Genomic DNA, 23,949 nt, shown 5'->3' on the forward strand with positions numbered 1-23,949 from the left:
CTTTTCATTTTTTTCAGGAGCAATTTATAATCCCCATTTAGGCAAATCTTTTTTTTTTTTTTTGCTTCTTCAAACATTCTTTCTAAAGTATCTGCATTTGAGTCAGATAACAAAATGTCACATGTAATGGTACATTACAGACTTAGGAAATTTCTTGCATATTATTTCCAATGGCTGATTTACAAAGTATTGTCACAGGGTGGAACTATTAACATTCTCTGTGGAAGGATAGTTCACTGGTATATCCTAGTAGGCTGAGAATTATTATAAGAAGGCACTGTGAAAGAAATTTTTTCTTGATCCTTTTCTTGTAAAGATATAATAAAGAAACAATCCTTTAAATCAATTACTATAAAAGGCCATCCTTTTGGTAATAGAGAAGGCAGAGGAATTCCAGACTGTAGAGGGCCCATAGGTTGAATAACCTTGTCGACAGCTCTTAGATATGTTACCATTCTCCATTTTTCAGATTTATTTTAACAACAAATACAGGAAAATTCCAAGGGCTGGCTGATTCTTCAATATGATGAGCATCTACTTGCTCCTGTACCAGCTGTTCTAAAGTTAACAATTTTAAAGGCAAGGCTGTTAATACCTCTGAAGGTTTGCTAGTTGCTTTGTGTTCTTGTACTACCTGAATAGCTTATGACCTTTGTTTATAATATTTTATAATATCCTTCCCAGAAACATGAGTTTTTGGAACTGCAGGAACGTTAACCTGCATATTCCATTGCTGCAATTTCCTATGGTACATAAAGTACTGAAGTGTTTTGTCCAATTTCCTTTAGGACTTCCAGAGTTTCATGTCTACCCTAAGGTCTTTTGGCACATTTTGAACTAACTTTTGTGTAAGGTAAGCAATATACAGTTTTGTTAATTTACATATGGCTATACAGTTTCCCAGCTCTCTCTCTCTCTCTCTCTCTCTCTCTGTCTCTCTCTCTCTGTCTCTCTCTCTCTGTCTCTCTCTCTCTGTCTCTCTCTCTCTCTGTCTCTCTCTCTCTCTGTCTCTCTCTCTCTGTCTCTCTCTCTCTGTCTCTCTCTCTGTCTGTCTCTCTCTCTGTCTCTCTCTTTCTCTCTCTCTCTGTCTATATATATATGTGTGTGTGTGTGTGTGTGTGTGTGTATTCATGAAGAGGGTACAGGTTTTTTCATTGTGTGCTCTTGACATTATTGTCAAAGACTAGGTGTCTATAGCTGTGATTTTAGTTCTAGGTCCTCTCTTTTATTCCATTAATCTACATGTTTGCTTCTCTGACAGTACCATACTGCTTTTATTATGATAGCTCTATAATATATTTGGAATTAGGTATTGTAACAACTTCAGAATTGTTCTTTTTTTTTTTCTAAGAAATACCTTAGTCACTGGGAACTTTGTAAAAAAATTTTTATGAATCTATTTTTGTAAAGAATGCTATCCAGATTTTATGGGGGTTGCAATGAGTCTGTAGATCATATTTGGTATTATAGTCCTTGTTCTCCTCCTCTTTCTCCTCCTCCTATTTTTCTCATTGTTAATTCTGCCAATCCTTGAACATGGGAGGTCTTTCATTTTTCTAGTGACTTCTTTGATTTTATTAGTGTCTTAAATATTCATTCTAAGACTGTCTGTATATTCCCAGGTATTTTTAAATTTCTTATTTGTGAACATGTATAGAAGCATATGCCAGTGTGTGTGTGTGTGTGTGTGTGTGTGTGTGTGTGTGTGTGCTTCCTGTTTTGATTTCCTAGTTTGGGATTATTTATCCTCTGTGTTTTCTTGGGCATAGTTAACATCTTCAGGTTTGATTTCCTTCTATCAGCTTCTGTAAGGCTGGATTTGTGGACAGATGTTGCTTAAATTTGCTTTATTCTAAAATTTCTTATTTGCTGCATATAGTACTCTGTGACACCATCTGTGGTCTCTTAAAGTCTTTAGAACATTTATTTAGACCCTTCTGGATTTTAGAATCTCCATTGCAAAGACAGGAGTTATTCTAATAATTTCGTCTTTATATGTTATTTGGTCTTTTCCCTTGGTTTTTAATATTTTTCTTATTTTTAGTGTTTGATTAGTATGTGCTGAAGGCACTTTCCTTTCTGGTCCAGTCTATTTGGTGTTCTGTATGCTTCTTGTAACTTGATAGACATCTCCTACTTTTAGATTAAGTAGGAGATTTCTTCTATGCTTTTGTTGAAAAAAAATGTGTCTTTTTTCTCCTTCCTCTATTTGTATTATTCTTAGATTTGGTCTTTTCACAGAGTCTCAGATGTACCAGGAAACATTTTCTTTGATCTTGGCATGGGATAAGAGGAGGGAGGTAAAACTGCAGCAAGGGAAATTGTAGTCAGGATGTAAAATAAATTAAGTATATAAATTTTAAAAAGAAATATATATGTAAAAACATTTACATAGATTCTATTGATTTTATTTCCACTTTTTAGGTCCTAAACTGTTTTACTCATTTCCTTCTTCTGTTTGTGTTTTCATAGATTTTTAATGGATTTATCACTTTCCTCTTTAAAAACCTCTAACATATTTATAAAAGTTATTTTGGACTCCTTGCCTCGTGTTTTGTCTATATTGCATTGCACAAAGCCTACTGTAGTATGTCTGCTGTTTTGTTTGGGTATTTTTAATCTTATTTTCTTTTTTTTAGTTTGCTTGATTTTAATTTTTTCTCTTTCTGAGAGAGGGAGAGGGAAAGAACAACATGAAGTTGGCTGTGTAAGAAGGTGGGAAGGTTCCAGGAAATGTTTAGGCAGAAGAAAGAATATGACCAAAATATATTTTGTGGAGGAAAAAAACTAGTTTTGTGGATTTGAATGTAGTGCATTTGTGTCCTAGAATGTGGTGTGTTTTGTGGAATATTCTATGAGTTGCTGAGGATCATTTGTGCACTCTCAACTACTGAATGAATATTCTGTTTTTATCTGTTTGTACAGTTTAATTCTCAATGTTAGTTCATGTGACTTAGCTAGATGAATGGGAATGCTGAAGTCAACTACCATTATTGTATGGCATCCACTTCATCATTTATGGTCAGTTGTGTTTGATAAAATTGTGAACCCAATATCCAGGGAATATGTATTTCCTTGTCATATCTTCTTCACAAATTGTTCTAGTAATATAGAATGACTCTCTTCATCTTAGTTCTGAAATTAAATCTATTATTATATATCCAAAGTTATTCCAGGCCTTTCCCCCCACCTATGTACTTGATAGCTGTTTCCATCCCTTGACTACCAGGTTGTGAGTTTATTTACATGAGGTATATGTCTTGAGAACAATAAATAATTGGATTTTTATTGTTTCTTTGGAATAGTAATTTTATTTCCTTTATATTCAGAAGTTAGGGCATTATATATGTTAAATGTATTTTATTTTTCTATTTTCTATATAATTTTAAATAATTATTCTCTGAAACTTTTATAAATGTATACAATGTATCTCAATTATATACCCCTCAATTCCCCCTCCAACTACCCTAAGGACCTCTTATTACATCTCCCTCCCTATTGTCTTTTTATTTATTTATTTTTGTACCCACTAAGGCCAGTTAGTGCTGCCCATATGAACACAGGCAAGGGGCCATCTACTGAGAAATGAGGAATTTACCAGTGCTCAAATCCCTCAAGCAATGTAATTCTCCCTCACTCTGCAGTCATCAACTGACAATAGTTCTTTAGCCTTTGGAGACCCTCTTCAATCCATGCTAGAATTTTTAACTGGCCTGATCATATTATGTAGGTATTACATAGGAAAATACAGCTATTGTCAGTTCACATGCAACAGCTATGTTATTTCCAGAAGACAACTGGTGTCAGAGTTCAAGTCTTGTTTAGGTAGCCATACTGTTGAGAATTCATGCATGTGGCATCCCTATTAAAAACAGAAGATAAACTTAGCATACTTCTTGATCTTGCTTCTTAAAATCTGTCTTCTTCCTTTTGCACGATGTTCCCTGAGCCTTATGTGTGTAGCAAACTGTGGCTGGGCACCACATTGTCATCTATTCTCCACAATCTGACCAATTGTGGCTTACTGTAATGGCCGCTGTCTGCTGAGTAAAGAAGTTGGTTTGATGAGAGGAGAGAGCTACACTTATCAGTGATTATAAGGATAATAAAGAATAAAGTTAGAATTAGTAATTAAACTGTCTTAGCAAAGTGACGGTGCCTCATTCTCCTCTCAATATAGTGATCTCACTAGTCACATAGTTGACTAAAGTACCAGGCAGGATTTCCTTCCTTTTGAGTTGCCTTAAGTCCAACTACACAGTTGTTTGTTACTGCCAAGAAATGTCCACTATAGTAGCTTTAGGGATATCTTGCTTGATAGTTATTACTATGGTTTGTGGGCTACTATGGTTTATGGTTTATGGTTGCTGGGTAGGATTAATAATTATTTTTTACTCACCTGACTTGAAAGGTAGTCCAGAAGGAGGAGGCTTTCAATATTATCTTGTACGTTTGACATATTATGTTCTAGAGGTTTTCCTTTGACCATGTCTCAATTCTCTTGTATTGGAATGCTCACTTTTTCTCTATGTGTGAAAATTTTGATTATAATTCCATAAAATTGGTTCTATATGCCTTTTAAAAAATCTCAGTTTAGTCTTCTATTCCATATATATTCTGATGTTTGGTTCCTTGAGCATTTCCCAGAGTTCTTGGGTCTTGTAGTCATGCTTGTTTCTTTTTGCTATTGATGTTTGGGTGTATTATTCCTTTGAACCTGACCTCCGGTCCTGATATTCTATCTCTGTTTGGTTGAGCATATTGACATTTTGTTTTATATTTGTTTTCATTTTTAACATTTTAGTTTTTCTTAAAACTTCTTTGCTAAGAGGAAAAGGGAGTGGGGTAGAAGGGAAATAAAAATAAGCAAGGGATGAATAAATGAAAATATTTTCCAGTGATGAGAAAGCTTGAAAACAAAGTTACATAAATGTGAGAAGGAAAACATAAAACCAATACAGAATAGCTTCTTTTAACAAGATAAAGTTGCCGGGTGGTGGTGGTACATGTCTTTAACCTCAGCACTTGGGAGGCAGGGGCAGGCAGATCTTCAATTTCAAGGCCAGCCTGGTCTACATAGTGAGTTCCAGGACAGTCAGGGCTATACAGAGAAACCCTGTTTCAAAATCCCCCCCCCCAAAGATAAAGTCAAAATAATAATGTATAATAAAAAGAAGGGTAGTGGCAAACAGAGCAAAAAAAAAAAAAAGAGAAAGAAAATAGGATTGGCCAGTAATAAAAAGTACATCAACAAAATCAGATGAATTTATGAAAAGGCATAAAATTAGAACAAGTTTTTCTTTTTACTATGGTAAGGTAAAAGCTGCTAGAAGTAACTAAGGGAGGGGTACAGGGGCAAAAAGGAAAAAAAAGAGAATTTTCAGAGTGGCTTCCAAGTTCTCTAGACTTAGAGACTGTGTTTCCTGCACAGGTCAAGAGAAGGCCAGTTGAAGTTGGTCTGTACTTCACAAGTGTCTAAAGTCCACCAGAGCCAAGCCCACTTAAGTATCTTCCCCCAATAGATTTATATAGCGCCAGGACCTGCTTTTGAACTTCGTAAAATCCTTAGGTACCGATCAACCTGTTGCAAAGTAGGTGTGATGACAAGTATTCTGCTGGATCTTCACAGGATGCAAAGATCTCAGCAGGGCACCTTAAACTAGTAGGTTATTCTGAACAACTAATCTTTGAGATCTTCCAAACTCTCAAGACTACAGCAGTGAAGGGAAGTAGTTAGTTTCAGAGGCTGATTTTTCCTTGATCCTGTCAGACTCAGGGTTATCAACTTGTGGTGGTTTGAATTAAAATAGCCTCCATAAGCTCATAGGGAGTGACACAATTATGAGGTGTGGCCTTGTTGAAGGAAGTGTTGCTGGGGCTTGGCTTTGGGGTTTCAAATGTTCAAGCCAGGCCTAGTATCAGTCTCTCTTCCTGCTGCCTAAGAATCTGAATGTAGAACTCTAAGCTGTTTCTCCAGCACTTATGTCTGCCTGCGTGTCACCATGATGATAATGGATTAAACCTCTAAACTGAAAGCTAGCCCAAATTAAATGCTTTCTAAGAGTTCTGTGGTCATGATGTCTCTTCACAGCAATCACAAACCCCAAGATACAACCTCTAGGGCTGTTTGTTACCAGCCATCAAAGACAGAGCTACCTTTCTCTATGCAGTTAGGTCTAGGCAGACCTTCGTGTCACCTACGCTTTTCAAGCTTAGGAGCCCTCTCCACAAAGGCCACGTAAGGCTGTCCTTTACCTTAGGGATGTAACAAGTTAAATCCAGTGTGATTAGTGATTGTCCTATTTCTCAGTCACCTAAGAAGGCTCAATTTTAAACAAGTTCTCAAGATGGCACACATCCAGCAATAAAACAGGATTCCTTTCCACTGCTGATCTGACTACTAGAGCATTTACTGTCTTACCAAAATCTGCATCTGGATTTAAGGCTGTGGATGCTATACACTTGTTCCAAGAGTAGAACTGTCAGTCTCTTCACCAGAGCCTCCTGGCTTATCTTTTTGTTTTTTTTCTTTTCTTTTATTATTTATTTATTAAAGATTTCTGCCTCCTCCCCGCCACCGCCTCCCATTTCCTTCCCCCTCCCCCGATCAAGTTCCCCTCCCTCGTCAGCTCGAAGGGCAATCGGGGTTCTCTGCCCTGTGACAAGTCCAAGGACCACCCATCTCCATCCAGATCTAGTAAGGTGAGCGTCCAAACTGCCTAGGCTCCCACAAAGCCAGTACGTGCAGTAGGATCAAAATCCCATTGCCATTGCTCTTGAGTTCTCAGTAGGTTCTGCTTCTCCTCTCTCTACTAGAAAGGTATACTGCTCTATACTTAGTTTACCCTATTCATCACACTCTTCATCTTTTCCTATATACTTTAGACTGGTCTACATCATCTCCATGGATTTCCAACTTCTCTATCAGATAGAGTTTGCTTTTCCTTATTCTGACTCTGCTTTACATGTAGGCAGTGTCTAGTCTGTCATGTTACCTCAAAGCTCTCATGTCCTTTCAAAAATAGTGTTGGTTTTAGGTTGGTAAACAACAAAACCACTGGGATGCATCAGATTCAATTGCATACATTTAAAAATGTTCTAACTGACTGATTATAATATTAGTATTTACAAGTTGTAATTACATACCCCATCTAGAATGAACTAAGGAGGGCAGAATCAAAGCCCTATTGCTGCTCATAACAGTATTCTCAATTCTGCTTATTTGCTTTCTCCTTCCCTCTTCCATTCCCCTCACCTTTCTCCTGCTACTGACTTGTTCAGATTGTGTTTCTAATAAACTAAGTACACTCAGAAGTCTTGTGTTGGGCTGTGCTATAAGGGCTATTCAACAGCAACAGACATTAGGAATTACAATGTCTTAAATTTTTCTAGAGGTTCTACTCAAATTTAAGAGAACACCGTTTCAATGAATATACAGCATCTGTTTTCCCTGCTCTATTACCTACAAGTCTAATTATCTTCTTTCCTTTGGTCTCTCTGGTTGAGCTTCCACTAGAAAATGCTACTGCCTCCATTAGCCTACAGAGCATGATCCTATTTTCTATTCAACTCTAACCATGTTAACTTAATGGACTGCACACAGGTAACAATCAATGACCACTGAATTTCCAATTCACTTCATAAATTTCTTGGTACTTTATCAAAGAAAAGTTCCAAGTTTGGTATGCTCCCATCTACAGACAAAGAAATCAATGCTTGGAGTAATCACACAGCTAGTAAACTTACAGAAAACTGAGATAACAAAATCTGTGCCTATTCTAATATAGCAATTTATTATTCAGTGACAACAATTCATCCCAAATTTGATAATAAAGGAACCTTTGGCAATGAATTACTTCTCACTTAGGATGAGAAACCCAAGACAGAGGGTTTGGATTTACAGAGACATAAACAAGTGAGGATCTTCTACACAGGGAGTAATACATTTGCCAGAGTTAGAAATAAGCACAATCTTAACACCCAGGCTCTATTGCTATGAATTGGTTACGTCAGCTTGCACATGTTCCGAATCCCACAGACCAAACAGAGTTTGAAATAGTCCCTAGAGGTTTCACAGTAGAAAACTGAAATAACAAGAATAGCCAAGGAACACATGCTACACAGGGCATGAAAACTATCTTATTATCCAGGATGTATCTGAATGTAAGCCTGAACCTCAACACACTCACTTAGAAAACTGTCATTCTTACCTGCCCTGTGAAAGAATTTAGGCACTGCAGGAAGCATGTACAATGCCTTGCATGGAGCAGGTGCTTACTGAGCGCAATTCTCTAGTCTAGCAATGAGAGTTTTGAAGACTCAGAATAAAAACACAGCTAGAATGACAGAGGCAAGCAAAACTGCTTCATACCTTCATGACCTTGTTTACGAGTCCCCAGCAGGATCAAGGAAGACAGTGATGTTGTTCTAAGGAATCACTACATGTGGTGATGAAATGACTGTTAAATGCTGACTCTGCATGTCAAACACAGACCGACAGGATGTTATTAACCAAGACAGTGACAATGGCAGCAGATTTGGTTTATTAGGGAAGAAGTATGCTTCAGTCTGACCATGTGAAGTATGTACATTTTAGTATGAACATGGAGTTGAAACAAATAGGAACAGGGGCTTTGCCTGAAATTATGAGAATAACAATTCCTTTAAGGAGAAAGTACATTACTTCCACAGTCAGTGGACCCACAGACAACCACGAGAAAGTACAAATTAAATTTGCCAGAAATTATGAGGAGGAATTCCTCCACCAGGACTTGTTTTCTTCTGTCTGGGAAATGAAACATTATCTTTGAAGGAAACACCCTCTCCAGTTCATTGCTCACATTTCAGTACAATGATTTTAGGTAAGACTAAGAGGAAAAACAAATCTTACTTTACAAATCACAATCAATTTGCTTCTCCAAAGTTAAAACATCCTCTCAAAGAAAAGTTCTGCCCTCTCTAGCTGCTAATGGGCCTCACGCAGTTGTGGGTAGGCTCCATAGTAACAGCGTATGTGCACATAATCTGATATAGCCTTTAAAGCTTGAAATCTAAGGATCAGCTGTCTCATTCATTGACAAAGAAGCAAGCAGAACATTTAACATGTTCTGTTAATGAGCACTCAATTTGCTGGCAGCTAACAAAGTGGTTGAATTTTGAAATATAGGTTTATTGCTCATTACTGGAAATGCTCAGGAAGGACAATGTTTTGGATTTGGTGTTTTCTTCAATAGTGGAATCTTTACATTTTATCATGACACATTCTTGGCATGAGAGTTAAATTTAAACATGAACTTCACTACTGTTTTGTGTACAATTGAAGCACATAACTTGAAGATATTGTACAATGAATCTTTAGCAAGCCTGTATTTTGATAGTGATCCTACCACACACAGTGAGATGTTGAACTTTCCTCTTGTGGAGATCAGCTGGCACTCCACATTTGGAGCATTCCAGACTTTTGTGTTAGGGACACTTAGTCTATACCACAACACCAAAGTCACCAGAACTGAGAAGCTGAGTATAACTGAATGCAGAGCTCATCTGCATATATGACAAATATCAAGGCAACACCGCTATTCACAGGCGAAGGACATTACTGGCTCTATTTCTGAAAAGAAGATGCAAATTCAATGTCTCAGCTGCAGTTGAGAGCTTTAGAGCTATCGTTTTAAAACATAAATCAACAATATAGTATCAATTTTAAAACAGACATTAGTAAAATTACTCCACACATGGGTTATAGGCACTAAGTTTTACTTTAATATGCAAATTTAAGCAATTACCCCACAATGACTTCTGCTAAAGCTTTCATCAGTAGGAGCTCTGACAAAGTTTGGATATGACAAGTAAATACAGAGGAATAAACTTTACATATGGTGATCTTTGGCACATTTGTCAGTTGGAAAAATCTCAAAAGGCAATAAAAATATTTCTCAATGTTTTGCACATTCTTTTAATCTTCACATCAAAACATAAGGCCACAAAAAGGCAAGCTGAAATTTTAGGATAAGTGGAATAGTTTTAATAGAGTTTTACATACAGTACCTTACATATAGAACAGTGTGTTTGCAAATTTAAATAATATCTGAATGTACAGTGGCATGAATTCTTATCAAAGATAAATTCAAGTTCACTGTCTATCAGTTCTAAATGAGTTTATACAGAGAGCTAGAACTGATAAACAGAATGAGGCAAAAAATATTCAAGTGTAATGTCATCAAATAGCCTCCTCTTTACAGTCTTTTCCCCTTTTTAAAAAAATTTCAAAACCTGTACATACATTTTTCGTTTTTAAAAACAGTCTGTTAAAAGGTAACATTTTATGTTAACCACCGATTTGTATAGTCTATAGTAATAAAACTAGATATGTGTGATATAAATATGTGTTGATTATGTACATATGTACGTTGACTATTTAAACAAGCAGACTCACTTACGCATACCTGCACATGTAGCACTGAGGCGTGCACACAATTCACACCAGGACTGGCAGACAGTAGGACCTAGGCTCAAAAATCCAGCAAGAGCTGAGTAAGCAACTTAGTTGCCTTTGGTTTCATAAATCTGTCCATTTATGATCAAAGCTAAAATTTTTGAATGCATATTTATCTTTTAAAATAAAATTTGTCTTCAGAAATGAAGCTTTTCCAGTATTCCACTAGTAGCAGTTAAAAAAAAAACTACAGCCACAGATTATTTTGATATTTTTGTCACTCCTCATCCCAGCTGAGGTTTGTTTTTTTTTCTTTGTTTTTTGTTTTTTCAAAAGACAAACACACCAAGCATATCCAGGATCAAACTGTATGCTGAAGCTTGGACAGTGCCACTCACCTACACAGAGCACACACAGCATGTGGTGCATAGGACTGTATGGTTAATGGCATTGTGTACGGCGGGTGGCAGGACTCCTGCAATATTCAAGCCCTCTTTCCAGCAGTATCAACATTTGGCACACTGGGCTCTTTTGTAAGCCACTTTGTTTTTAAAGAGCACAATGCCCACAATAAATTCCAATTATTTGGTGGGTTTCTTAAAATACATTCATAATGAAGTTAGAATTCCACAATTGTTTCCCCAAAAGTGAGACTTCCATTGTCAGTTTTCTGATTAAATACATTCATCACCCAAGAAATAACTCATGATCCTCCAGAAGTTTAAATAACCTAAGTATCTTTGCAGCTGTATCCAACTGTTGAGAAGGCAATTCTTAGAGCAAATGTGTAGAACTCTCCAGAACTTGAATTTCCTTACAGTGTTGTTTTGGCCAAATGCTGGTTTATAAAGATGGATATCTCTTCTAGAGTCTATATAAACACATCATATTTCTCTCTACAGGTATCTTGAGTTTTGTGAAAGCAACTATAAGAATCCTGCCAATTCTGCCCCTTTAGTATAGCACTCGGTATTCTATGCACTGATTCTTGGCATAGATGACATTAGCATTTGCAGCTTGCTCACTCATTTTTAATATCAGTTTCCTTGATAAAGTTGTTCTTCATTTTCCTTCCACGATGCCATACTACTGATGTGACAAATCAGTAAATGACCAAACATTACTAAGCTTTTTGACTATCCACTTAGCTGAAGACACATTCTTGCCACTGAGTATTTACTATTGTTATACAGAGCAAAGAGTTGCTATTTGTTGTACTTTGCCCATGTCAAGTAAGAGTTGTTTTATGTGGCGTTTAAGTTGGGGCAGTCTTGCAAGAGGATCTGGTGGCTCCAATTCTCCTGTGAAATCAAGCCAGCTTTCCAGAACTAGGATAAAGAGAGAAAATATGTTACCTGACATTAGAAGAACAGCCAGAAGACAATCAACTAGAAGGATGGAATTGGTGACTGAAACAAAGAGTTCATTTCCCTCTTTTCAGGCATTCCACCCACAATAGTTCTAATCCTTCTAGGCGATCTTCATCTGCTATCTCAGACACTTTTCCCCCTGCAATACTGGGGATTGAACCTAAAACAGGTGTTCTGTTACTGAGCTACATACCCAGACCCATTCCCTGTCACCCTACATGTACATACACATACATATATACTTCATTTAGGATGTCTTCCCTCTAGTATATATAATACGCATACACACACAAACACATTCATAGTATGCCTCATTCACTCTCTTCAGCAACAGAAAATAACAGTTCCTCACGCCTGCTCAAACTTTCTACTAATTTAGATATAAATCATTTTTACTTAATCTTCTCCTTTGTGTACATGTGTTTGTGTGTGCATGTGATGGTCAGAAGAAAAGTCGGATGTTGTTCCTTAGACATTATACACCTTTTATTGGAGACCAGTGATGTAGGAGGGTCTTCTGTCTATATGTTACTTTCATTGGTCAAATAAAGAAACTGCCTTGGCCTTTTGATAGGCCAGCCCTTAGATGGGTGGAGTAGACAGAACAGAATGCTGGCAGGAAGAAAGCACAGTCAGGCAGACGCCATGCTTCTCCTACCCAAGACAGATGGTGGTTAGACTCATGCTAGTAAGCCACAGTCAAGTGGCGATACACAATAGAAATGGGTTAAAGCAAGATGTGAGAGTTAACCAGTAAGAGGCTAGAGCTAATGGGCCAGGCAGCATTTAAATGAATACAATTTATGTGTTGTTATTTTGGGTGTAAAACTAGCTGGGGAGCCGGGCGGCAGGAAGCGGCCCGCTGTTCATTTTACAGACCAGGTTTCTCATTGGCCAGGAATGTTGCCAAGTAGCTAGGCTAGCTGGCCAGCAAGTGCCAGGAATCAACTTGCCTCCACCTCCCATATCATCATTGCTGGGATTACAAGTGCATGCCATCACACCTGGCTTTTACTTGCATGGCTTCTAGGGATCTGGACTTAGGTCTTCATACTTGCAAAATAAATGCTTTACCATTTACCATCTCTCCAAGCCACATCTTCCTCATTAACAAAGGAAAGAGGTAACAGTTTCTTAGGGTCCTTCAAGATCACTTCTTTATTGAAACATTGAGAAAAGATATTCAAGTGGACTAAAATACTAGGTAGACTTCAATCAACGAATTTACATGCTCAATTTTCATTGTTTCCTTTTAAAAAAAATCTATTAAAAACATTGAATTGTCAAAACACAGTTTCATTTCTTCAAAAATCCACAGAAGATAAAGTACCTCTAGCTAATGAAATTAAAATCAAATGTAAGATGCTTTTGAAAAAGGTATCCACTTCCTCTCTTAAGGGAGAGAAAGGCATAAGCACAGCATGTCTACCTTAGCACAATGCAGTATTTACAGGAAAAGGACTAAAGGATGGAGGCAGGCTATGTTCTATGAGGTCAGGACAAAACAGTCAAACCAAAAGAAACATAAAAAAAAAAAAGAAACATATGGGATTCCTGGAATTCAATTTATTCTAGTTTCTCAAATATAAAATGGGGGTATTTTTCTGGCTACTTTTCAGAGTTTCTATGTGATGATAAAATTTACATAAATGTGAGAGAAAATTATTTGAAAATTTGCATGCAAACTTATGTTTTACTTGTTTAATTTGCAGGAACTAATTCTACTTAACAAATAGAAGCCAAAGTACAAATGAATATGCTTATGAATGTGTTGACTTTGAAGAAAACATTTTTCAATAAACTAACACTCCCCCAAATATTCCATATAAAACCAGGCAAATGGGCAGTATTTAATAAATATCCAAATTTTGAATAAAACAAAACAGACAAGAAACCACTACTAAAGATAATACCACCATCTTGTCCTACAACATCCTGCACATGCTAAATACAACATAAAGGAAGAGACAGAGATCGGGTAGGGTCTAGATAGTTTGCATCCTACAACTTAGCTCCAAACATCTTCTTCATAACAACATTAAATAGATGATAAAATGATAGTAGTTACACCTGAGCTCTTGGCTACATTACCATCCACTTCTTTTTCTATGAGGTCCATCCTGCTGGTGACTTCATTCTGCACGTTTTCTATGTGTGTGAGGAGATTTAGCTGCCACTGAAGATGTGAATCTCCTGGGCCCTCTGGGCCCTTTTTCTCATTATAAACAAACACTTTATTTCCTGAAGCAGGATTCTTCTACAAAGGACCAGTGGGAAAAATAGAACAAAATAGAATAAAACAAAACACAGAGAACTGGATGAAATGTTACTTTAAAATGAGAAGGATAGAGTAAAACCTATCCCCCTACATAGGCAGGCAGAAGACAATCTGACTCTGAGAAAGTCTTCAGAGAAAGTTCCTGCACACCATGAAATTCCATCTAGTGCTCTTCCAAACTAAAGATCTTGCTAAATCCCTCCTCCTCAATGCCTTCCAGAGTGTGCCTCACAGGAGACGATTTCAGTAAAATGTCTAAAAAAATGGACACACTAATTCCATTCCATAGTTGGATTGACTAGTAACGTGGACCATTTTCTCCCTCAGTTAATTCATTAATTCCAACTGGTGACATAAATGGACTGAAGGAAGATCAATGATTGAAAAAAATATCAAGCAAACTATAAAACACTAGTTTAAAAGTTCAGTTGATGATACACTGGCCTTTATTATTTTGGTTATACTGGTGAACTAAAGGAAGATAAGAATCTTTTAAAAAACATCAGAATGCAAACTATTCAAGACATACACTTAAAATCTAGATTTAGATTTGCCAAAGGTAATTAGATTCAGAGAAGGATATTAATTTGACAAAATAATTTGCTACAAGTTTCATGATATATAAGCTTTCCAAATTTAGCTGTGAACTTTTGGTGACAATTTTAAAAGCCAGAATAATAAAGAACAAGTTTTAAAGTGGCCTTGCTAGTGGAAAATCAATAAGGCATTAGGAGCCATTTCAATCTCAGTGCTAAGCCCAACAAACAGGAGACATGTTAACAGTTACTGATAATGGGATTGATATGCAGACAAATATGCTGCAGATTTGGAAGTATAGGGTCATGCTTTATCCAAAACATATTAAACATGACACCATATATAACAAAATGGTCCCACAAAACTCATTTTTCATTTTGATAAAAAAATGTGGGTCATTAATTTCTGGAAACATCAATAGTTCTTATGAACTTTAGGGTAGCAGATGGATGGATTATAACAACTCAATGTTTACATGGATAATGTTTTGTGGCGGAGAAAAGAAAAAACTTTAAAATCTTTAGCCAGGTATTTCTGTATTAGCAAAGCCCAAGGATTAGGTGTGTTTAATGCTAAGAGCTCATTCTCTTATTCTTATGGGAACCATTACCTTCTCTGACACTCCATGCTCTTTTGCTGAATACAGAAGATGGCTTTTATTTCCCATGCGGAGTTCTCCATCTTCTTCAAAACTGCTAGCATCATCATCATCTGAGCTTCCAGGGTCTGTGAGAGACTGGCAGTCCTGAGTAAAGATTTGTGGCTTTTGATAGCTATGTTCACTTGTTATATACGTTCCTTCTATTTTCAGAGGTGGTTCTCTGTGGTTCTGTACATATTTCTTTCCCTCTGAGTTAGCTATGTCCTGAAGTGTCAGTTTTTTCTCTGCTCCAGCTACTATCTGATCTTGGTCTTTTCTCTTCCCAGAACAAGCCCAGAGATGAAGATCAGGATGATGTTTATTCCTTAAAAGAAGAACGGAGACATAGCACTTAGGAAAAGAATGACAACAACCTGAAAATTGTAATAGATTTGGTAACCATGCGAGAAATGGGTCAGGATAAAAGAAAAATTTGTTCTCAAGTTGATTCATCTAGCATTTCATCCAAAATTCAATCCCCTCTCAGTTTTAGAGAAATACTACTCAGAAAATCAACAATGAACTTAATTCTGTTGATTAAAGTTGATACACACATGTCTTTATATACTTTTCACTGTCACTGTATGTTACATAAACTTTATGCGAGCATATTTTATAATCTTTAGTCAATCAAAAATAAAAGCTGTTTTCATGAGAAAAGTTCTACAACTAAACACATAAAAAACAAAAGTCTATTCCACTGTAGCAATTTTAAATGCGATATAATCTTGCAGACTTTTTCTATACATCCAAAATTATGAAAAAGAGGAAACTGAGGGGTTGGAGAGGAAATTAAGGAGCTAAGAGCACTTTCTGCTCTTGCAGAGGATCTGATGGTTTAGTTTCCTGCACTACACCAGGTGGCTCACAACTGCCTATAACTCCAGTTCCATGGACTCAGTGCCCTCTTCTGCACACATCTGATGTATACACATACACGTGGGTACTAACATATACAAACAGGAACAAATAAATCTTTGTATTTTGTGTTTTTTTTTAAAGGAAAGTATACTTTAAGAAATTGTTTATACAAATAGGATTCCTCATACCTTTCCTTTTTCCTAAACAGCACATAGTGGGCATCTTGCCACACCAGTACACACAGACTTTATTTATTTAGACTTTAATGGATAAATAATATTGTCAGTCTAGTCCATCCCATCAGTTCTCCACCGATAGATGTGTATGCACATGTATCATTGAACACAAGTTAAAATACTGCACTCAGACCAATTTCCTGATAAGGAACTGCAGAATAGAATATATTTTTATTTTAGTTTCTATACAATTGGCCTCCTGGGAAGGGTCGTTATTTATATCGACTGTGGTCTATAGTAATGCTCAAGCAAAGCAGGGCTCTGCTCAGAATTAAGTACAAGAATACTCAGAAGTTATGACTCCTCCTAAAGGATCAACAACGGCTGCAAATTAGGGAACCCTGACTGCTCTTTGGGCTGATGAGAGAGGGGGAGTTGATTGGGGGAGGGGGAGGGAAATGGGAAGCGGTGGTGGGGAGGAGACAGAAATTTTTAATAAATAAATAAATAATAATAATAAAACAACAACAAAAAAACCCAAAATGTTCACACTGTGGGAGTCAATGAGAAAGTCTCTGACTTTGTTCACCAGGGCATTAAGCTAATATTCTCAAACTTAAGATAGATAATGGCAACATTTGGATATGTACTACTCAATAAAATAGTTAAAAGTCCAAAAAAAAAACCAATGGCTGCAAATTAATAATTTCTAAATGAAACTTTAATCAGTTTTCTTCTAGTATTTATATACACATTTATAATTTCTCATTTTATCATCTTTTATCTTTTAGACTTTTAGCAATTTAATATCCAGAAAATAGTTATTTAAAATTCTCAGTAAGTAGAAGGCATACTAGCAAGAAACCTAGTTCATTGCCTCCACAGTCCAGTGGAATGAATCTTGCCAGTTTGGAGAGGTGACATAACACTCTGAAAACCTATACCTAGAGCTGGGCCTGGTAGCAGACACTTATAATCCTAATTCAGGAGGACTTCAAGGTCCAAAACCTACCTAAAAGGAATGATCGTTTCAGTATATATGCAATGTACCGAGTAGAGCGGGCTCAAATCTAGCCAGCAGACAATGATGGAAATATATCTAGGGAAACTAGCTGTAAAAAGACTTAAGTGTCTAAGAAATCATACTTCATTTAGGGATTATGTTTTGGTATAGCTGGAACGATTGGTCAAAATAGTAAGAAGGAAGGTATGCAATAAAATCCTATTATTCAAGATCTTTTGACAGAGGCAGCATGAAGAAATTACAGCATAACAGAAGCTAATGTTCTGTGTCATTAATGTGAATGCTGCTATCAAGAGTGAAGAATAAAGCAAGAAAAGAACAGAGCCACAGAAACGAAAAGGTGCAGAAACTTATCAGGTGAAATTAAACTGCCTGGCTGAGACAACAGAGTAAGCAGAAGAGCATGTCAAAAACACAGCAATCTCAGACTCACAGGAAAGGGCATGGGGCCTCTGGATGCAAAAGGGAAGAAGTATGAAATCTTGGGAGTAGACTATCCACCTTATATAAAATAAAAGGATCTTTCCTATGTTCTTTAAATAAGACTGGCCTGGCTTTAGAAAGAAATGAGCACAACCCCTCAAAACTAGCCAGACGTTAGGTAGAAGGACCTGGGCTTTCCTTAAACGAGACTATCCTCAGGCTAAAGCATTACAGTGCACAGCAGCAAAGGTGATCCAGAATCTGTTTCCACCCTCACCCTTTCGGAGTTTTAAGCTGACTGAAGAACACATCACCCTAGTTGACTAACTTCATTGTATATTACATCAGGAAGTGAAAACAGACTTACCACAACAGCTGCAGTTAGCTCTGTGCACACAACAGGAGCTCTAAAATCTTTTGACATAGTAGGATTTGAATCAGGTAGACAGAGCTTGCCAACAAATAGTTAATCTTTTTTATTTACTTTTAAAAAGTAGATGTCTTTTAAATATTCTGTCTTCTGAAGTACTACTCTGGACCTCCAAAAGACTACCTGATAAAAACTATATTACAATCTGTGAAGACAATTTTATTTCTAAACCTCCTCCCAATAAAATAATTTTTTTAAAAAAACCTATTTAAATTTATTTCTTTTAGTTTGTCTTTATATTTATGGTTAACTAATGTTATACTTTTATTTGTAAAATAAATAAAAGATTTATTTGTATTCAGATTGTAAGAATGGGACTGCAAAGCTAAGCTCAGATCTGTGTATAACAGTTCCTGGGAATCAACCCTCTCCTGGCCTCTACAGGTACCATGTCCATGTGATACACATTCATAAATGCAGTCACAAAATAAAAATAATATTAAAAAATTGTATAAGGCAGTGTGAGAGTCAGTTCACTTACTTTAGTATCCCAATCTTCAGCTGTAACCCATGCAGGACTTCAGTCACACCATAGACATCAGCAAGCAGATGATGTGTGGAAACTATCTTTTTGGCATTGAGATGAGAATAATTTTCTTTTAAAAAAGACAACCCATACATTCTTCCATTATTCAACCATTCTTTATCATAACGATATTTTGCACTCCATCTCTGACCTGCAGATGAAGTTGAAATTAAAAGAATAAAGGATCCTATTTATTCAGATCCTTCCCACTAATGCTCCTCATTAAGACAAGTTCTACCACTAAAAGAGGCCTCTAAACTGTACTAGATAGCACGCTGAGGAAAGCTGAGATGTCAATAGCTCCTTAGCACTTTTGGTGAGCCTGTCCATGAGAAGGAATGCCACTGAGGGTGTGGCCAGTGGCAGATGATATCTGCTGTACTATTTTCAATTTTATAAATCAGCCAGCTGTCCTCTAAGATGGCTGACAGAAACCACAGGTTTCTTTCACTAATGTGATCATACCCAGATGAAGTAAAGCTATAGTTAAGCAAGTACAGATCCTATCTTCATGACAGTGATCTCACACAACGCTACAATATCCTAGAGCTCAATGCTAAATACATATCAGGCCCTCTTAGATGCTCCTGTGTTTGTGTAACTATGAGGAGCAGGAATAGTTTGAATCAGTCACCATTCCTAGGTGTTTACAGATAGAATGTATTAAAAAAAAAGCAATCGAAGGGACAGTAAAAGGCTGTATTTGTTATTGAAGACATACAATGAATATCAAACATCTATAATAGAAGCATAAACAATTAATTAGTGTTTATATCCACATAGCTCTGAACAATTCTCTTTCTTCTTTGTTTACACGTGTGAGGCCAGAGGCTATGCTTCTTTATTTCTTTTCACTTCAGTTGTTAAGACAGGATCTTCCATGGAATCTGGAACTTACGGACACAGCTAGACTGGTTGGCCAACAAAGCCCAGGGGTGCCTTCTGTCTCTGCTTCCACACTTCTGGGATTCTAGGTATGCCTAACTTTTACATGGATACTAGAAACCAGAACATTGGTCTTCCTGCTTGAATGAAAGCACCTTACTAAGCCTTCCCCGTATCTCTCTGAATTCTTATATTTTTTTTCCTTTGTCTTTTTGGTGGGTTTGGGAAGAGTACACTTGACTAACTAGTTATTTTATGCCTTGGTAGCTGAAACTATATTCTACAGGTAGAACATGGTACTTAGCATAGAGGAGGGCATAATAAAGCAAGTACAAAAGACTGGGAGCTTCATTTCAGTCTGCCACTTAGTGGCGCCTCTTTAGGCACAAACATGTGACTTCCCACATCTAGCTGTTTCACCTGAGAAATAAAAGATATAGGCAAGGCTCTGGAACCCCATTTATTCTACAATAACTGTGTAGATGGCATTACCCAAAACTTCTAAACCCATCAGATGGACAGCAGGCAATGAACATTGGTCCACTCAAACCAGTATAAATAAGGCCAGCTAGAAATCAATACATAGGGGGCTGGAGAGATGGCTCAGTGGTTAAGAGCACTGCCTGCTCTTCCAAAGGTCCTAAGTTCAATTCCCAGCAACCACATGGTGGCTCACAACCACCTGTAAAGAAGTCTGGTGCCCTCTTCTGGCCTGCAGACACGCATAGAGACAGAATATTGTATACACAATAAATAAATAAATATTTTTAAAAAAAGGAATCAATACATAGGAGTAGCCAAAAGCTAGCTACAGGAGAAAGCCATGATCTCTCTTTCGGTAAAATGGTTGGTATGTCAACATGTCTACATACATGTGTTTGTGTAGGTGATTACTAGGATAGTCATGCTGTAACAGGCAAAAAGTATCTTCAACCCACATTATGGCAGAGGAGTCTAGCTAACCAAGAAGTGCAGGTGCTCTACACAGTGGCCATACTCTGGAGTCCGCGTCACACAACCCACACGGGGCGGAGGGCCTCACCCGGAGGGTCCCGACAGATGTAGCAGATGTACTGCTCCGGAATGCTGTCCTCCAGGAGCCCCATGCACACACTGTGCTGCCAGCACAGGCACTCTTCACACTGCAGAGAACAGAAGAGACCCATAGTGCTGGCTGAAATGGTACCCTCAGACCAGGACAGGCAAGGGAAGACACACATTGTCGCCTTTTAACTAGCTGACCTACTTTCTGGCACTGCCAGTTAAAGACCTATGTGCCATAAAAAAAAAGTCATGTTTAAGACAAATTTTATCATTGAACTATCTATATTTAGATAGTCAACTATCTAAATTTAGATAGTTGACTATATTTAGATAGTCAACTATCTAAAAAACTATTTTATATCACATCTATTAAAATACACTTTAATAAACTACTTAAGAGAAATGGCCCATGTTCTCTCCTAATTCATAGACAATCAAATCCTGAAAACACTTACTGAGGCAAATCTATAAAATGTCTGTGCAATGACACTAAGGTAATACTCGTGGTAAAATTCTAAATTCACAGCACCTTTATTTGAGAACACCATCCCCACTGACAAAGAAGGTGGTTACCTTTTTCATTCCTGTAGTCTATGTTTCCTAATTTTCCTACATACCAACACAAATACGGGCCATGCTGCCCTGATTTCTCAGAGGCACCCGTCTTAGAAGGAAGCATTGTTTCCCCTTATAACCAAGTTCTTTTCTCTTTGGGGAATCCTGGACATTTGGGTTTTGATTACCACTCCCCAAAGGGTAACTGATTATTAAGTGTCAGCAAAGCCATGCTGTGCTCAACCCTCCACTGTGGAGGAAACTTCACCTTATGGACCTTTAAACATTTCAGTCTGAAGGCCTCAATCTGTTAACACAGAGCCTACAATGGACAGTGATAATCACAAGCTGTGTCTGCGTCATTCAGTGGAGAGACTCCCTAACCAGTACTGTTGGAGCTCAAAGCACGGCAATGTGTTATAAACTACCTTGTGAGGGATGGCCAGTAAAGAGGAGAAGAGCTCTTGTGCACCTACTCAACACCCACGTGATCCAGAACTGCAGGCAGGGCAGAGGCTGACCAAGTACCTGGATCATGAAGCCATTTTCCTCATCCATTTCACAGATACATCGCACAATCTCATTAATAGCATCATCTTCATCCTGAGACTCCTCAAAATTAGTTGAATCAAAGTCTTGGTTGTACTCATCTCCACTCAAAAGCAGACTCTCTGTGGAAGAGTCATCCAGAAACTCCACATCCGACAAGTCTAGAACACATGAAAGTGCATACCATTTCCATGTCACTTATCAGAAAGAATGGAGCTAAGGAAAGCGAGTGTAAGCATTTCAGCAAACAAACACATGTGAACTGAGTACCTGTCTCTGGAAAAAAAACCAGTTCATCTTTAAAGGTTGTGTAGATCAGGTGCTTTCCATCTCACTTATAATTACACTGCTGAAAGTAATACTAACTAGCCACTACTCTTCCTGCTAACACAGGCTATGGTTCAGGCTGATACTGACAAAAAAAACTTACTAGTTTCTATACAGTTTGCAAACTTTTGTTTGAATGTTCACAAATATTAGCCCCATTCTGGTTGTAAAAGAATGAGTTTTATAATTTGTACTATAGAAATAATAATCCTTTAATCAACTATCATTGCACTTCGTATGCCAAGTATTATATCAAGAATTTACACACAACATATAATGTGGTTGAACTGTGCAGCCAGGTAGTGATAAAGGCAATTAAGCATCAACTGCTTAGCAGGGCATGGTGGCTCACACTTCTAATTTCAGCATTTGGGGGCTAAAATAGGACAATCAAGAATTTGAGGTCATCCTGGGCTACAAAGTAAGACACTAAATTGATGGCAATCATAATATAAAAATAATTTTAAACTATATTATTAAAAGGAAGTAGTTTACAATTAACATAAACATACATGGTCTGAATATCAGGTTTCATAGTACTGGCATACATACTTAAGAAATCCACCAGAGAGTCTTGTTTATATAACTGACTTGCAAGTACTAAGCATATGTTTGGTTCAATTTGGGGGAGGAGCAATTGAGTCACTGGGGTGAAAGTTACATAAGATATACATATCAACGTTCTTCTTACACTATCACAGGAGAAGTCACAGGATAATGATTTTGAGCAGCTTTATGAGACCTGCTCCTTTCAAACTGCTGCCCCTCAGCTCTCATTTTTATGTCTCAGGACAGTGTTCTTAAAGGAGAGCTTCCAGATTAGGCAATATTCAGATCACTTGAATATTTGTTCATAGAAACTCTGAGGGCAAGGCTAAAAGAATGTGTTTAACAAGTTCAACCATCAAACACTGATGGTTGAAAACCTCTGTCTCTTTCTTTCTCCAAGCAAGATAGGGCAGACAAACAGCAAGAGGGTGCAGTCCTGTGAGTCTCTACTCTCTCAAGTTTTGTCACTTCAGATCCATCCCTTGCCTACAGTACTCTTGAGCAAAAGCCCACCTGCAGATCCTGATGGCTCGTGGGAAGGGTCACATTATAAGTTCCCCAGAGTCACCAAGCAGCTATTCTATCTTAACAACCTCTGTGCTCTGTGGTTGGACTCAAGACTGTAACATTTTAAAGGCAAGGATTATGATGTGCACATCTGGTCCAGTTAAAAAAAAAAACCAACAAAACCACTGGACCAAATAGAAAAAGGAACTGTGCCTGCTGGTAAAGAGAATAGTGGAAAGAGAGGAGCTTTTTCTTAATCCTCCCCGCTACCTCAAACTTTTGAAAATTAAGATCTTGAAAGTCACTTCTTGCCTATTTTTAGCAGTAAGGTAAGAAAATATTCTCCCTCTTAGAAGATGAGTTGGCCCGGAAAGGATTAGGTGGTTAACAGGCCAAAGAACACGTAAAGCTATTGCACCCACATAATTACTTAAACAAGCATCTGCCTAATGAACTATAAGATTTGGGTAATAATAAAATATTATTAGTTAGTAGTTTGCATTTAAGTCTAATGTTGAGATTTTCCTATTAGCTTCTATAATTACTATCAATTGAAAGACTTCCTTGACCAGCAACCTAAGAAGTATACTTATTCTCCATTTTATACTGAGGAATCTCAGGTCTTATTATAGCCACTACACAGTCACACATACTTTCACCACTAAGATCAACGGACAGAATTGCCCTCGGGTACTGATAGGCTGTAGTTTTATCTGTAAATGTGCTTCGTGGAGCCAAAGAACTCCCAGAAGATCGAGTTAATGGAGAAGGGCACCTTTCCAAAAAGTCTAGGGAACTGTCTTCATAGTCGGAATAGTCTGCAATATGAAAAC

General features: G+C 37.4%; 1 protein-coding gene across 6 annotated transcripts in view; it reads right to left on the reverse strand.

Moving 5' to 3' along the window:
* Window positions 1–8,524: 8,524 nt before the first annotated feature.
* Phf20l1 (PHD finger protein 20 like 1) overlaps window positions 8,525–23,949 on the reverse strand; it is a 68,187-nt gene continuing 52,762 nt past the window's right edge. For all 6 annotated transcript variants that reach the window (XM_013348923.2, XM_013348922.2, XM_013348921.2 and 3 more), the window contains 7 exons: window positions 23,770–23,934; window positions 21,713–21,894; window positions 20,628–20,727; window positions 18,656–18,851; window positions 15,231–15,585; window positions 13,897–14,062; window positions 8,525–11,763 (listed from right to left, as the gene is read on the reverse strand). In XM_013348923.2, the coding sequence (XP_013204377.1) occupies window positions 11,621–11,763; window positions 13,897–14,062; window positions 15,231–15,585; window positions 18,656–18,851; window positions 20,628–20,727; window positions 21,713–21,894; window positions 23,770–23,934 (1,307 nt within the window). In that variant the 3' untranslated portion in view covers window positions 8,525–11,620. The remainder of the gene's footprint in view (window positions 11,764–13,896; window positions 14,063–15,230; window positions 15,586–18,655; window positions 18,852–20,627; window positions 20,728–21,712; window positions 21,895–23,769; window positions 23,935–23,949) is intronic.

This window comes from Microtus ochrogaster, chromosome 15 (assembly GCF_000317375.1).
Source record: "Microtus ochrogaster isolate Prairie Vole_2 chromosome 15, MicOch1.0, whole genome shotgun sequence".
In the NCBI taxonomy this organism is placed as follows: domain Eukaryota; kingdom Metazoa; phylum Chordata; class Mammalia; order Rodentia; family Cricetidae; genus Microtus; species Microtus ochrogaster.